Below are 16,810 nucleotides of genomic sequence, written 5' to 3'. Positions count from 1 at the left end.
TTTCTGAAGAAGGGTCTAGGCCCGAAACGTCAGCCTACCTGCTCCTCTGATGCTGCTTGGCCTGCTGTGTTCATCCAGCTCTACACCTTGTTATGATAGAGCCTGCAGTTTTACCTCTTAGCAGACCCGACTGACTCGGTGCACTTCCATTCACAAAGCAGCCCATTGTTAGGCCTGTTTTCAGTTCCTGTTATCTTCAGCCTTATCCAATAGCTGTCATTAGTGAATATTCAAGGACTGTTGGGATGCTCCACAGCTCATATAAAATTAGTTCATCTAATTTTGATGTGTAATACATTTGCACTTTGGAGACATAGCTGGCCACACAACTTAGTACTGTTAAAATTTAGAATACAATTAACGTAACTTTTGTTCTTTTGGTTCTCCTACATTAGATACTCCGATGGTGATCTTACGTTGATATATCCTGATGGCAATTCATGCAGCTCCGGCTTCCGAAGAATGACAATAATAAACTTTTACTGTAATGAATCGGCTGGTAAGCTTAATACAAAACATATGATTTAATATGTATTTGCCAAGTGTGCAATCCATCTGAGAAGAGGACATGAGAAAAGTATATTGTAACACTAGCCTGTTACGTATTATTGAGATTATACTTTAGTTAGCTGCAGTGCAATTCAAACTTATTCTATATTAAATTTCCCAGTCAGTTAAATTTTCATTTGGTTTCACTGTTTTCTAAATGAGTTGATAATTTTCCGTGTGCTTGGTTGTTTAGAAGTCTGAAATGAAGAAATGCTGAGAAGGCTAACTATTTTTGGCCATGAACACACTCTCTTTGCCTTCTAATAGAAATATTTTATTGCACCACAATGACCATTGTATAGCCTGATATTGCAATAATTGTTTTTAGTAGTATTATCTAGATACAACCTTTAACTATCAATGTCAACTTTTAGTCTAGTACAGAGACAGAATAGCCAAGGTTCCAATTATAGAATCGATCATCTTTGCCAAATTGTTTGGGAGAATGAAGACAAAAATAGATAATCCATAGTGTAGAAGCTGGGCATTCAGCATAATTGATCTGTACTTGTTATACAACGCGCATGTATCTAGAGTGGTTGGGATAAAGACCTCTCCATTCTTTCCCCTACTCCTCATTTTTACCTTCTATCTAATGAGTGCATGACAACTTCTTCTCTTGCATCTTCAAAGCTATCGATTTCTATCACACCATGTGGCTGCAGGTTCCATATTCTCACCGGAGAAAAGCTACTTCCTTTTTGTTTTCAAAGTGTGATGCTTCACCCTCTGATAAATTCCTGGCATTTGTAGTGAGCAAGCTGTTGGAGGGGATTTGGAGGGACAAGGTTTACGTGTATTTGAAAAGGCAAGGGCTGGTTAGGGATAGTTAACATGGCTTTGTGTATGAAAAATCATGTGTCACTAATTTGAATCTTTTGAAGAAGAGATGAAGAGGACTGATGAAGTCAGAGCAGTAGATGTTGTTTATATGGACTTCAGTAAGGTGTTTAACAAGGTTAGATCACAGATACAGAAAGAACTAACCATTTGGATACATTCAGACTGGAGACCTGAGACCAGCTGTGTGCCACGTGGATCGGTGCTTGACTCACTGCATTTTGTCATTTATATGAAATGATTTGGATGTGAATATAAGAGGTATGTTTGGAGATGACACCAAAATTAGTGGTGGTATAGTTGCCAGTGAAGAAGGTTGCCTCAGTACAACAGGCCTTGATAGGATAGGCTAATGGGCTGAGGAGTGGCAAATGGAGTTTAGTCTAGATAAATGTGAGGTGTTGCAATTTGGAAAGGCAAATCAGGGCAGGACTTGTATACCTTAATGGTAAGGTCCTGGGGAGCATTGCCAAACGGAGACCTTGGAGTGCAGGTTCATAGTTCGTTGAAAGTGAAGTCTCTAGTAGACAGGGTAGTGAGGAAGGTGTCTAATACTCTGTATTGGTCAGTGCGTTGAGTACAGGCGTTGGGAGGTCATGTTGCGGCTGTACAGAACATTGTACGCCATTAGTGGCCTGATCAGTATTCAATTCTGGTCTCCTTGGTATCAGAAAGACGTTGTGAAACTTGAAAGTGTTCAGAAAAGATTTACAAGGACACGGCCAGGGTTGGAGGCTTTGAACTATAGGCCAAGGCTGAATAGCTGGGACTGTTTTTCTCTGGAGCGTTGGAGGCTGAGGGTTGACCTTCTAAGGTTTGTAAAATAGAGGGGCATGAATAGTCTAGATTAAGGGAGGTCAAAACTAGAGGGCATAAGTTTAAGGTGAGAGGGGAAAGATAAAAAAACGGACCTAGAGGGTAGCTGCTTCATGCAGAGGGTGGTGCCTGTATGGAATGAACTGCCAGAGGAAGTGGTGGAGTCTAGTACAATTACAACATTTAAAAGGCATCTGGATGGGTATATGAATAGGACGGGTTTAGAGGGATATGGGCCAAATGCTGACTGGGTTAATTTAGGATATCTGGTTGGCATGGGCGAGTGGACTGAAGGGTCTGTTTCCATGCTGTACATCTCTATGACTCTGCTTTCCATAATATCCCATCTTTCGAGCATTACAAATTCTCATTACCTTTTCAACAGCACATTGTTTTTTAAAAGTTAATCAGTTTAGCAAGGTTGCTACACTGTCTAATCTACCTAGGCCTCCGTCTCCACCGCCTCCTTGTCATGTCCAGCACTACTCAATTTGGCACTTTTCACTTAGATTTATCAATATTTATTTAAATATTTTTATATTTTGTGCACAAGTTCAGACTTGATAGTATTGCATTTCTCTAAATTATAAACCTGTTGTGAAATGCATTTTATTTCAGTAAGACATGTTTAAATTGAATGCAGTGCATCCGTATATACGTATATCAACTGAATGCCTCTGCATGCACTCATCAGTAGAGGCAAAAAGGAGTGGGAGTGATTCATTCAGCCTCTCAGGCCTGCTCCATCATTCTGAATTATTAGTGCAAAAGGAGACCATTTGGATCAATGTGTCTGCACCACTCACTAAGCGTTTTAACTTGATGCCAATGCCCTGCCCCTTCTCTGTAATTCTGCACATTATTCGTACACTCCATACCCAAACTACTCAGTGTGGAAAGAGTTTTTAGCACCCCACAGTTGCTTCTGTTGAAAATTACTTTAGAAACTGCCATTTAAGTGGGAACAGTTTCTCCCTATCTACCTCAACCAGGTCCCTCATGATTTTGAAAATTTTAGTCGAATCTGTTCTTGGCCTCTTCTTCCATGAAAGCAATGCTAACTTTTCCAGCCTGTCTTTATGACTGGTTCTGGGGATCAGAAATTTCATTCTCATAAACCTCTGCCGCTCTCTAGAGCAGTACACAGTTATCCAGCTGAGATCTAATCAGGGTTTCCCTCTCCCTGGTATTGCGCACCCCCTATTAATGATCCTAGTTAATACTGATGCTTTATTAACAATTTTCTTACCTGTTCTACCACCTTTTAATGACTTGTATACGTATACACCCCTAATGCGCATACCCCTCTGTTCTGATACACCCTTTAGCATAGTATCCTTTGTTTTGCATAGTTTTGCCTAGTTTTGCCATGTTTTTTGTACCAAATTGCATCACCTCACTTTTCAGCATCAAGCTTTATCTATCAACTGGATCATGGCTGAATCTTTACCTTGCCACAATTTTTCTACACTAATACCACAACCCTTGGTGTATTTAATATTAGTTTTTTCCAGCAGTTTAAACTCCCATTAATTACTGTATTTCTGTTCTTTGAAAAGCAAATGGTGGAAAAGGTGAACCAGAATTCAGTGCTGAAGTTGATTGCACATACATCTTTGACTGGGGTACAAAGTATGCCTGTGTGAAAGAAAAAGAAAACTTGCTCTGTCGTGCCTCTGATGGAAGGAAACGATATGACCTTTCACCTTTAACTCGATATGAAGGTAAGTTTTCAGCTTTTAGCCATTTCAAAGTTAATATAAACTTAAGTGTTTTTCTATTGGTTGTCAACTAATTTTTGATGCTGTAAATCAAGATTTCTTAACACAAGTTTTAGATTTGTACTGATTACTATGTGTTAGGCAGTCTGAACTTAATGTTATAAAGCACCTGCAGAAAACAAAAGTGAAAATAGGAGTTTTGATCAAAAACAGAGCCAAATAAATACTCCAAAATACACACACTTTTCAGTTTATGGATACTTCCACATTTCCTATTGATGTACAGAAGGCTACATTTGGTTACTCTTTCCTTTCCCATTTTTTTGTAACAGGTGTGGAATAGTAGAAATGTATAACGTTGAAGGGTGTAATTTGTCCTGTCATGTCTAAACTAGCTGGCACTTTTTTTAAAAAAAAAACTATTCTGCCAAATTCCACTACCTTGAACTATTTCTGTAACCTTGCAGGTCATGGTTTCTTAAGTAGATGTCCAAGTACTTTTTAAATGTAGGCCTGTGATACTTTCTGCCTATCACACTTCCAGGCAGTGAATTCAGGTTTCTTTCATGCACATTTTAAAAAGAAGTTTCCTTCTAGTCCTTCTGTCAATTATTTTAAATCTATGCCCCCTACTACGTAGGTTTTTCCTATTTACTCTCTCCCCTATAATTTTATACATCTTAATTCAGTCACTCCTCAACCTCCTCTGCCCCAAGGAAAGTAACCTCAGTTTGTCTAGTCTTTGCTTATCACTCAAATTGTGGAGTCCTGGCAGCATTCTCTTAAATCTCACCTGCGTTCTCTCCAGTGCAATCATACATTTTCTGTGATGTGACCAAAACTACTGATACTAACCCCAGTGCAAATTTCGCCCTCTGAAATCATTATAAATTTGAGATTCTAAGCTACTAGAGTGATTACATAACAATTGCTGATTGTTGTAAATGCCTATCTGGTTCACTTCTAGGATGGTAATCTGTTAATTTTACCTGGTCTGACCTACTTATGGTCCCATACCCACAGCAATGTGGTTGATACTTAAAAGCCCTCTGAACTGGCCTAGCAAGGCATTCAGCTCCTGGGCTGGGAAATAGATGTTGGCTCTGGCCCACATCCTATGAGCAAATCAAAAAAAATATTGTTTCCCTCAGTTGATTCCAATCATTTGCCTTTGAAGTAAAATTCACTAGCCTATAACTACTTTGAAAAGGCAATAAGAGATAATCTAAGTGGTCCAGCAGTGCCTGTTCACTAGTCTTTTAATGCCATATTGGTGCTCAAGTAGGATTGAAATATGATGGAGAATCCCTGCAATTTCCTCCCTTCTTGTAACAATCTGGGATAGACTTCATCTAGGCCTGTTGATTTATTTTCAAAGATGTCAAATCTTGAATGTTGCCTTTTCTTGCAGTGTTTATTTAACATTTCTGACATGTCCTTCATTTCATTTGATAATGTTTGCATTTGAAGCTATAGCTGAGATTTGACCTAATCAGTACCTACCTAAAACCAATGTATGTTTCAAACTTAAATGAGTTGAGAACTGTTTTTAAATGGTGAACTGCTGTACATGAAACAATTTAAAGCCATCATGCAATAGATTGTGATGTAGCTTAGTGTTGGTATAAATTACTATAAGCAACTTTTATCATAAATTATTGGAACTTGCATTAATATACAGCAAAAGAGGTTCCTGAATCTGACAACACTCACAATTGGGAGGCATTGGATAGTCTGGTGAAATCTGATCAAAAACGGATCTATATTAATGTGTGCCATAAGATACTTCAGGATGGCGGAGCTGTAGGATGTCCTGAAGATGCAGCTATCTGTGCTGTTGGTAAGTTCGTCAGTCACTTGTCATAAAACTTAACTTTTAAATACATAATGACTGCCTTGAGCAGGCACTAAGTGGCTTGCATAGAAATGTTTCCAATACCTTGCAGTGTTTTGCATTAGATGATGGCTTACCAAAATAATAAGTAGAAATTGGTACATTTGTAAGTGTGAGCTCCTCCACACTGCAAAAATGAGAACAAATATTCTAGAAATGAACAATTTAGTTCGTCTTTAGAGAGATCAGATTAACTGTTTGCTTCTGGTGTAATGTTTCATGAAATTTTTGACACCAGTTGGGAACACATACGGCAATCTTGTTTTTATTTTTTTAATGTGTGTCGTTAATAAAAGTCTGCCATGGTTTACAAGAATGAGGTCAAGAGAAAGGTATATAAGAAAAGGTAAATGCAGAACTATGCTGCAGTTTGGTAAACAGGCCATTGAATAGTCCTATTCATTAGTGTTCTAATCAAGGAGGAGACTTAATAAACCTGTCTATTATGTAAATAGGTTCATACTAATCTGCTTTCCTGTAGCATTTTCTACTTCTACCTTGCAGCCCTGGGAGTTTCTTACTCTGGCTTGAAGGAAAAATATCCATATTGTCCTCAGGACAGGACTTGTGTCCAAAAGCATCTCATTTGAGAAACAACATACAAGGGAAAGAACTCTAATAACCTTGCTACACTGATATTTAAAAATTTGGTGACAAGGCCAAAAGTTTAAAGAAAGTTTGCTCCTCAATTTAAAACAAAAAAAAGACCTGTTGAATTTTGTAAAAACAGCACTCCTAAGGTTTTTGTTTGAAGATCAAATTATTCCAAAAATAACTTATCTCCTTCTAGGTGAAAATAACAAAAAGAACCTCGGAAAATTTGTTTCATCCCCTGAAAAGGAAGGCAATGATCTTCAACTTGTGTACTCTGATGGTGAGCCATGTGGAACGGGTGGTCAAAGTAAAACTATCATCACTTTTATATGCAGACCTGGTAAGTTTGTGTGCATCTTGTTTCTGTCTTCCGAAAATGTTTACACATTTGTTTTCATAACCCTTGCCTAATATTTGACACTGGCTGTTTGAATATGCCAGAGTTTTCCCAACACTTCAACATGTGAGAAGTTTAGGTAATTTGTTAGATTTTTGATTAAAGTGGGACCATCTATTCTAACACTTGAACAAGCCCAGTCTATTGAAAATAATTAGATCTTCCATAACATTTTGATGAGTTGATGATTTCATGGAGTGGGAATATTGCATTATGCCAAACAGAGGCACTGATTGTTGCCACCAGTGTTGATCAATAAAAACAGGTGCCTGAAGTCTAGCAATACTGAAATGTGCAAGGATCCGTCCAGGGTTCAAGACACCTAGTGGGGTTGGCAAATTTGCCCTAGAAAACTCTTAAATATCCTGCAAAAATTCAGTGTTGGGATCAAAAGAATTGAAGTATGTTTTTCCCCTCTCCTGCCTTATTTTGCAATGAGCATGGGAGATGAAATCTTTGAGCAACTGCTCCTCCAATCTCCGATTTATCCATCCTATGTTGATGCTCTAGCTTCTCCAATCATGGGTCCCATCGCTCCTGTTGATTTTTAAAAATTTTTCTGACCATGTCCATTATTTTTTTGCTAGACTGTCCAGTTTTCTTAAATGGCTGTATGGTGTGAATGTTGAAGGCCAGACCTGAAATAGATGAATCCTTTCAGCAGTTTAAGAACCAATTTGCTGATAATTAGCTGCAGGTGATGTTATCTAAGCTGCGTTTCTGACCAGCTCTCACTAATGGTCAACTAAGCAGGGCTCCAACCTTGACACACAGACAGCACAGTAGCCCTTGTGCAGTACACAATGTTTGGTGAGTCCAGTTGATAGATTACTGGGAATAGCTGTTAAGTTTGCCTGAGCAGGTACCAGCTGCTACGGCACTGCCTGTTGGAGCTACTGTGCTCTGCCAATGGAGGTTTGATAGGCAGAGAGTCTGGCTTCTGGTAGATCCACCTATAACTCTGTCCACACCCAGTTTCAACTGGGGTGTTTGCCCCTTGGAGTTGCTGACCCTGTTCACCATCAGTCCAATGTCTCTTTGTCCCGCAATACTCTAGTGGGGGGAAGGAGAGAGGTGGTACTGTACTAACCTGTGGCCCTGTATTATTTCTGTTCTGCAATGTAGAGGAATTTTGACTTCTGTATTCAGCAGTATTTTAATGGAGCGTTTCTGCAAACATGGGTGGGATTTGATCATTGGAAAAGGATTCCTTTGGTATTGAATGGAAATCCTCAGACCTTGGCATTAGGGTGTTTCTGTGATTTTAGGAAATGCTGAGATTTCAGTTTAGGGGTTTGAGAATATGTAGTGTGCCTTAGGTTCTTGAAGTGCAAATTGGTTCCTTTTGGTTCTCTTCAATGGAGCTTGTGTATGGAGTTATCACGAGTTGCTAGGTTATGACTGTTTTGGAGAGAAATTATATTTAAGAGCATGTGTGGAACACGGCAAGCAGGTGAATGGAGCCTAAACTGCCAACAAAATAGTGCATGACAACAGTTCAGGTAATGATTACCAGAGTGTGACAGGAAAGGACAGAAGATAAAACTCGAGTCCACCAGTGTGCAAGACCAGAGTTTGCAAAAATGATTGGAGTTTAAGGCCTTGTACCTGAATCTGTGCAGTACTTTCATCAAAAGGTAATTAACTCATGGCACAAATGGTGATAAATGTTACCTGATAGGATTCACTGAGACCTGATTGAAAGACAACCATGATGAAGGGTCCCCAATCTGAAATGTCAACTTTCCTGCTGCTCTGATGCTGCCTGACCTCCTGTGTTCCTCCCAGCTCCACACAGTGTTGACTCTGACTCCAGCATCTGCAGTTCTTGCTATCTCTGCTAGGACAAGATAGTGGGGTAGCTGTGTTAATTAAACATGACGTTAGTTGAGGATAATGTATTTAACTTTGCTTGAAAAGTTAAGATGTAGAATCATAACGTGTGAGTAGTTTCTAGCTGCTGCGCACTCCCCCACCCTACAACAGCAAGAAGTGGGGAGATGTATATAAGAAATTTGAGTAATAATTTTGCATGACTAATCTACAGATTTGGAGAATCGCAAAGGAAATCTGTATCCTAGGATCTTGAAAAAAGTGATGGCGTGGATAGTAGGTGCATTGGTTACAAATGTCCAAAGTTCCTTAAGTTGTCAAAAGGTTCTAGCAGAGTGAAAAAGGACTAATGCAACACCTTTATTCAAGAAAAGAGATGAGAAACTAGAAACAGTTAACCTAACATCTGTCATGGAAATAAAATACTAGAATCATTGTAAAAGAGATTATAGTAGGCTAATTAGAAAATCATAATCTGACCAGGCAGATACAATGTGGCTTTGTTAAAGGGAAATTGTCTAACTGCTCTGGAGTTTTTTGATGGAGTAACATCCATGGTGGATAAAAGGGAACTTGTGAGTGGGGTGTGCTTGAATTCCCAAGAAGCATTTGATAAGGTTCCACTGCAAAATGTTAATACACGCAATAACAGCACAACAGACTACCATAGGTAAAAGACAGTTAAGCAAACACAAAGCAGTGTGTATGGGTATAGACAGGGATCATTTTCCAATTGACCAGCCACTAGTTTAGTGCCACAGGAATCAGTGCTGACTTTCGACTGTTTGCGTCTAAAATAATTATTTGGATGAAGAGACCAAATGTGTCCCAGCTAAATTTGCCAATGTTACCAAGATGAGTAGGAAGTTTGAGTTGTCAAAATGAAGTGTGAGAATTTGCGAATACAAGTAGACAGGTTGTAAGTTGACAATAGATGTGGCAGATGGAGAATAATGTGGAAAATTGAGAGCCTGTCTGTTTAGATGGGGAGAATAGAGAGCTGTATACCAGTTGAATGGAGAGAGATTTTAGAACGGTGATGCAGAGACCTCTTGGTGTCCCAGTATATGAATTGTGTAAAGTTACTATGCAAGTACAGCCAATGATCAGGAAGTTAAATGAAATGCTGTTATTTATTGCAAGGTGAATGAAATATAAATGAGAAATTCTACTGCAGCTAACTAAAATGCTGGTGAGACCATATCTGGAGTACTGCATACAGTTTTGGTCTTTTTCTTTTCTGATAAAAAAGATAGTTGAATTAAAGCACTTCAGAGAAGGTTCACTTATTTTTGGGGTGACTTGATTATCTATGAAAGGTTGACTAAGCCTATACCCAAGAGTTTATTGGAATGTAGACAAGATCTTGAGCAGACTAGATAGGAGGGTACCCAGGGAATGTTTTCTTTTGTGAGGAAAATCAAAGCTAGGGTTCAAATTTTAATAGTGTCACTTTTAAAACACAGGAGACTTTTTATTTCTCTCAAATAATGAGTGTAGAATCCTTCCCAAGAAGGTAGTGGAGACCGGGCCTTTAAGGTTGAGAGTTTTATTATTTTGATGGACAAGTTATGGGATGCAGACAGGAATTTGAACCGGAATGTGGTAAGCCACAATCCGATCAGCTGTGTACTTAATGAATGGTACAACAGTCTTGAAGAACCAATAGCCTACACCCACTCATAAGTGTGATGTTCCTTGTACCTTTTTTAAAGCATTTTGTGAAAATTTCTGGCTGTAAGTTAATGAATTGAAACTTGCCAAGTGTAAGTGCACAATTTCTAGTTCATGTCTGAGTAGATTTTCCCAAACAACCCAACTAACTTCAGTTTGTACTTTAGTATTTCCAAGTATTTATACAGTTTCCAAAAATTACGAACAAAATATTTTCGTAATCTGTTCACCACAGTCTTGGTTTCTTTGACATTTAAGACATAATGACAGGTGTCTGTGTATTTACTAGTGTTTTTGTTTATGGGAATTCATAACAGACCTCCTTACCTCAGCCGGAAGTAAATGAAGTATTCAACAATTTTGAATTTTGCAATTTTAATGATGGCAAAAATATTATTCACTGTTGTTACGACTGCGCAGTTGACAGCAAATTCTGATCTCACAGACATAGTTTCATTTGAACTCTGGAGTCTTTGGTAGCAGTTCCCTACTTCTCAGGATGGGTCGCTGAAATGCCCGTAAATAAATTACTTAGAAATAACTTAAATTTAAAACCTCATGACAGTTTATTCTCTTATGGTGAAAAGCCTTGAAGATTCACCAAATTGAATGAAGTGTAACTGGTTTTCGGTGGCACTTTAGAATCTTAATTATTAACAACCTCTCTAGTCCTGAAAAACTAATTATTTGCTTAGAATACCAAATTTCTTATGATAAATTCCAAAGATTTTTAATTTGAATTTGTGGCATTTCAGATTCTACGTGAATCTCTCATGCCCTACATTTTATTTTGCTCTCTGTAGATTGATTACAAGGATCATTGGGGTCATTTTATTTTCTGGTTTGATGTTTAAAGTTCTTCAACATGACTGGCTTCTGTGAGTGCTTGATAAATGCTGTTGGGATGCTAGACATCCCCTTTAATTGGTGTTGGACTCAAATTAGTATCAGAACGATTCAAGTTTGCGTCAGAGATCACTAGGCCTTTGTGGGCAGCTTTCTTCAATGTTGATGGCAAGTTGCTTGACTGCGCACCAATCTGGGCCTGTGGTTTCTTTCTAGTGTTCTTTACCGCCTCAAGGTTTTGAAATTCTCAAATCCTTAACTTGGGAGTTGGGGGAACAATTTTCAACTTGTTGATTAACTATTCGGGGAATTCGATAAGCTGCATGCATCTATTATGCAAATTGACTGGGAATTTACTCCAGTCAATTCTTAAGTAAAAATGGTAAATTGAAATTGGCTTTGAAGCTTCTCCAGTTTGAGATGTCATATTTACGATTTTTCTAACTTTTGGTTCATGTGTTGTAGTTTTGTCTGAAATCACTAGTTTTTCTTAATGAATGTCATCAAAGGACCTGAAATCATGTATTGGGAACGCTTGGTGTTGGTGGCATAGTTATAAGTAATTAACCTCAATGTATTAAGTGCATAGTACAAAAGAAGTTAATAGTAAAATGGGTATTTCAAAGCAAATTAATACCTAAGTAGTATGCAAAATAAAAATAATCTAAATAAAGTTGCTACTACAATAACAGATCTTTTGTCCTCAGGGGATCTGGAGAGTCCTCCTATCCTGAAGCCTGGGATCAATGAATGTTTGTATGAACTAGAATGGCATACAGCTGCAGCTTGTGCTTTATCCAAAACTCAAGGTGATGAATGCAGGGTTTCAGATCCAGAGGCTGGTAAGCATCTTAAAAACTAAAGTGCAATTTGGATTTCTAAATTTATTCTCCCAGTTGTGTACAAGCAAGCATTAATGATGAAACAGGTTAAAACAGTCATAATTCTTTGGTTATTTACGACCAATTGAGGTTTGTTGTTGAATGTCTATTATTGGTACTGTTGTAAGCTCTAAAACAAAACAGCCAAGAGGAACAGGCCTAATGTTTCGTATAATGCCTTCTTTCCTCAAGTTCACCAGATGTGCACAATTATCCCAAACAGTAATAAAGTCAGTGTTGTATTATAGTTCCCTATTGCTATTTTTGCCTGAAAAGAATGTTTTTTGAAACCCAAGCACTAATTCTTTAAATGCTAGCCCTTGTTTTTATTGTTAAACCTGTTGGTGTTTTTCCAGTTCACCACAGCAAACATCCTCCTCGTGCTTTCATAATTGCTTTTATTTAGATTTAGACCCTAGTTATGGATTGAATTACGTTATTGTTGAACTTGATGGAAAAGACTATCATACAATATTCGATATTCCTCAAAGTTGTTTTGCATCAAGATTATTAATTAGCCCTTTCTCATTGCATGGCACTAGATCTAAAATAGCTTTTGCCCTTGTTGGTTCCTCAATATACTATCTAGAAAACTCTCTCAAACACATCCCAAAAAATCGTCATTTGCAATGTTATTCCTAACTCTTTCTATGCAGCTCGTATGCATATCCTTCCTGTTTCTCACTCCATGGAAACAGATTTTGTATCTTGTTCTTCCAATCGGAGATCCTCTCACTGATACTGACCCCAATCCCTTATCAGCAATACTGCAGCTCTTTTCCTTTCAATGGTAGTCACGATGTGGGGGTACTGGTGTTTGACTGAGGTGGACAAGGTCGGAAGTCACTGCCTATTGATCTCTTGCCTGTAAATTCAGTGCGGGCATGCTCTACACTTCACCTGACAACGGGGCAGCACTTTAAAAGCTTGGTTTCAAATACACCTGTTGGATTATATAACCTGGTGTTGTGTGACTTCTGACCTTTTGCTTTCACATATCCCTTCTAAATGGTGAATATCCTTTAATATTCAGTTTCTAATCTTTGCCACCCTGCACATCTCCTCCATAATCCCAGTTTTTAAAAAAGTACCAATTTTCTTCTGCAAGTGTCACTGATTTACCCATCTTATTAATTGTATGAATGGAAGACAACAGTGTAGCATGTTGCAATTGGAAAGAATAGGTTTTCCAACCAACCAGGGTACGTAAGGTTATATGCATGGACCTTGCTTATTTCTCATCTGCATAACATCCCTCACCAACATCACAGCGTTAGCTTCCACCTGTGCTTTGACAAGCAGCTCTGCCTCCACCATACCTCTCTGAACCCTCCACTTTGCTAAAATATCAAGCTCTTCATCAGTTTTTTTTTGTCAGCAGTAAGTACATTTGGTAGTTTGAAAATTATAGGTAGAAACTAAATGACAAAGGTCCTATGGCTCAGCATGTCAGGGTCTATCTATTATAATTCAATTTTCCAGCACTTGGCCCATGGCCTTTTCTGCTTTGGCATTTCAACTGCTCATCTGAATAAGTCTTCAATGGTTCAGGGTTCCCAACTCAATCATCCATCCTTTTTAGAAACTCTTCTCTGCTTCAATATTAATTCATTTCGAAGCCCGTTGAAGATGTCTGAAATTAGACAAGATTTACTTAATCCTAGTTCATGTACAGAATGCAATATTGCAAAGACCAGCCTCCTCGCTTGCTAGTCCTTGCTGCCCCAAAAGTCTGTGCTCAAGACACTGATTCAGTGCCCTCCAACTGCATAAACATTAACACTTAATACAAGTAACAACATTGACTGGTAGATTAATTGCTTGTTTTATTGTGCCTGCTTTTAAATAGTTTAAAGCTATTTGTTGATTCCTTTCTTTTCTTAAAAAAAAAAATTCTGTTGTTTGTTCTGTTTATGCCTAGGCTTTGTGTATGACCTTTCGCCTCTAACCAAACAAAATAGCAGCTACCAAGTTAAATCTGAGACATACAATTTCTATATAAATGTATGTGGCAATGTGTCCAAGGATGGCTGTGAGAAAAACTCTGGTGCTTGTCAGGAAGCTCCACTGTAAGTGACTATTGTGATTTAGTGCAACCAGTATGTTGTATGAATTTGCTTGTGAATATTGGTGCGCTAAATGTATATTGAATGATGAAGACTATATTGTTAGTATAGGAATTTATATTCTGTCATTTTTCTAAATGCAACAAGTTAATTCCCCAAAATGCACATTCATCTAGTTCAGATTTTATAAAGTAGCTATGGATTTAGGGGTTGTTTCAGAGATTGTGTTGATATTTGGTGTTATTCTGGAGTAATTGTATGTATTGCTAAAACTGGTGGAGTGTTTCACCTCCAGGATCATACTGAAATACAAAGCTAACTTCAAGCTGCTCTCTTCAACCTCTCCTATCTCCTCTACCCCATCTCCAATAGCAAGTAAAAGACAACTGTCTTTAATTGCTGTATAGCCAAGATTAAGACCGTCTAATCAGCTGCCTGTCACTTCTGTCTCTTCCCCTAGCCTCCACCCCCAACCCCCAACCAAACTTCCTCTAAGGGCCCCCTATAAGAGACGATAGTTGTTTCTCCTTCAGTTCTATGCCCCATGCCTTTCAAATCTGAAGTCATGAGCCCCTTGTCCTAACCTTTGCATTACTGCAAGCTACTGTACCATTTCTGACCTCCCATATCCCCTCCAGTACTTGAACGCATTGTCATCTCCCAAACAGGTGCACATCTCTTCCAGAATTTTGTATTTGAATCCTTCCAATTGTTCTTGTCCTGCTATATTCTGAAATGTCATTTAATAAAGTTATAAATGACATCTTATCTGACAGTGAGAAAGGCATACTATCCCACCTCATCAATCTCAAAAGCATCCATTGACAAAGTTGATCACTCCAACCTCCTGTAATTTCTCTCTTCTATCCAACTTGGTGAAAATGCATTTGCCTGATTCCATTCCTTTGTGTTTATTTGCAGTCGGAGAATTGCCATCAATTGCGTCTCTCCTCACTTTTCAGTTAATTCTAGTGCACCTTGATCTATGTTTGGATCCCTCCGAATTATTGTGTATATATTGTTGCTCTGCGTTATCAACTGAAAACACATCAGATTCCATATATAGACAAGCAGGAGGCTGGAAGTACACAGCAGGCCAGGCAGCATCTGGAGGAAAGGAGCAGGCAATGTTTCGGGATTACCCTCCTTCAGGTCTTCCATATATACACCCAGCTCTGAATCTCTAGTACCCCTCTCAACATCTCTACTGTCTCTCAGTTGTCAGACAAGCAATATTGGATGAGCAGAAATTGCCTCCAATTCAATTTTGGGAAGATGGCAGCCGTATTATGTATCCCTGCTCCCTCTCTGGATTTAACCCTCTGGCCTGGTAACAGACCAGCCACAATCTTGGAGGTACATTTAATCTAAAGATGAGCTTTCTGCATGGTTGCTCAAACCACTCATTTCCTCCTCTAATATTTCCAGTCTGTTCTGCTCCTCTATGTAGCTTAGTGTCATTTTTGTTTTCTCATAACACTGAAGTAGTGCCATGAAATTTACATTCAAGGTGCTATATAAATGCAAGTTGCTCTATTTCTGCTGTTCATGAAAGCCACTCCTCTCACTTCTGATGAATAGAAGGCCAGAAAAATGTTGAAATCAGTCTTTGTTGTCCAGTTCATACCTGCTATGTATACCTGGTTTGAAGCTGATCATTTCCTATTTTTGTGTGTTCTAATACTCTGCTTGATCGTCAGTGATCAAACGTTTTGGAGCCTAGGAGAATCTAATTCCAGATTGTCATACTATGATGGGATCATTCATCTGGTCTATACAAATGGGACAGAATACAACAATGAGCAGCACATTCAACGATCCACACTCATAACATTCCTGTGCGATCGAGATGCAGGCGAAGGACATCCAGAATTTGAGGTTAGTTATTAGACTTCTGTATGGGCTAGTTGATATTGTGTCAGCACAGTGTCCTTTCAATGATGCCTGTTTACTACTGTTTCCTGATTTCCAGGTTAGAATTTTAGAAAGAAATTAGATCCTATATTAGGATCTTTGGTTCATGTGTGAACTGAAAATTAATTTGTCAACTTGTTAAAATCTATTAATGGGTGAATTATGGTTGAAGAGTGCTGATTTAACAAAAAGGAATGCTGTCTGATGAGCCATTGCAATAACAGTAGGGGAGTGAAAACATTTTTAGCAAATTAACAAAATTGTGCATTCACTTATTGAAGTAGGTCATTTTTGAATAGGATTTGGTAAGAAACCAACTCTCAAGTCATGCATCTAGACTCATTAATAGCTTCATTCCAAATTCCAAAGTTTCTCATTTCCAAATTGTGATGAATAGGAACTGCAATGTTAGCATTTATTTCAAGAGGGCTAGAATACAAGCATAAGACACTGGTCAGACTGCATTTGGAATATTGTGAGCAGTTTTGAGCCCTGCATCTAAGGATGGATGTGCTTGCCTTCGAGGGGTTTACCAGAATGATCCCAGGGATGAAGGGCTTGTCAAATGAGGAGTGGTTGAGAGCGCTGGGTCTGTACTCGGAGTTTAGAAAGATGAGGGAGGATCTCATTGATTCTTACAGAATGCTGAGAGGCCTGGATAGAGTGGATGTGGAGAAGATGTTTCCACTAGTAGGAAAGGTTAGGACACGAGAGCACAGCCTCAGTGAAGGGACAACCCTTTATAACTCTGACACACACTCAGTTCTATAGCATGAAACCAGATT

At 38.6% G+C, this 16,810-nt stretch overlaps 1 protein-coding gene across 1 annotated transcript in view; it reads left to right on the top strand.

Moving 5' to 3' along the window:
- LOC109934260 (cation-independent mannose-6-phosphate receptor-like) overlaps positions 1-16,810 on the top strand; it is a 125,690-nt gene that overhangs the window by 76,473 nt on the left and 32,407 nt on the right. The window contains exons 10-16 of the mRNA XM_048600950.1: positions 396-499; positions 3,765-3,929; positions 5,608-5,766; positions 6,611-6,754; positions 11,872-12,006; positions 13,967-14,114; positions 15,812-15,993. Of these exons, the coding sequence (XP_048456907.1) occupies positions 396-499; positions 3,765-3,929; positions 5,608-5,766; positions 6,611-6,754; positions 11,872-12,006; positions 13,967-14,114; positions 15,812-15,993 (1,037 nt within the window). The remainder of the gene's footprint in view (positions 1-395; positions 500-3,764; positions 3,930-5,607; positions 5,767-6,610; positions 6,755-11,871; positions 12,007-13,966; positions 14,115-15,811; positions 15,994-16,810) is intronic.

Source organism: Rhincodon typus, chromosome 9 (genome assembly GCF_021869965.1).
Source record: "Rhincodon typus isolate 14 chromosome 9, sRhiTyp1.1, whole genome shotgun sequence".
NCBI classification, from domain to species: Eukaryota; Metazoa; Chordata; class Chondrichthyes; order Orectolobiformes; family Rhincodontidae; genus Rhincodon; species Rhincodon typus.
The sequence above is the reverse complement of the archived record's forward strand: the minus strand, read 5'-3'. Positions and strand labels throughout refer to the sequence as shown.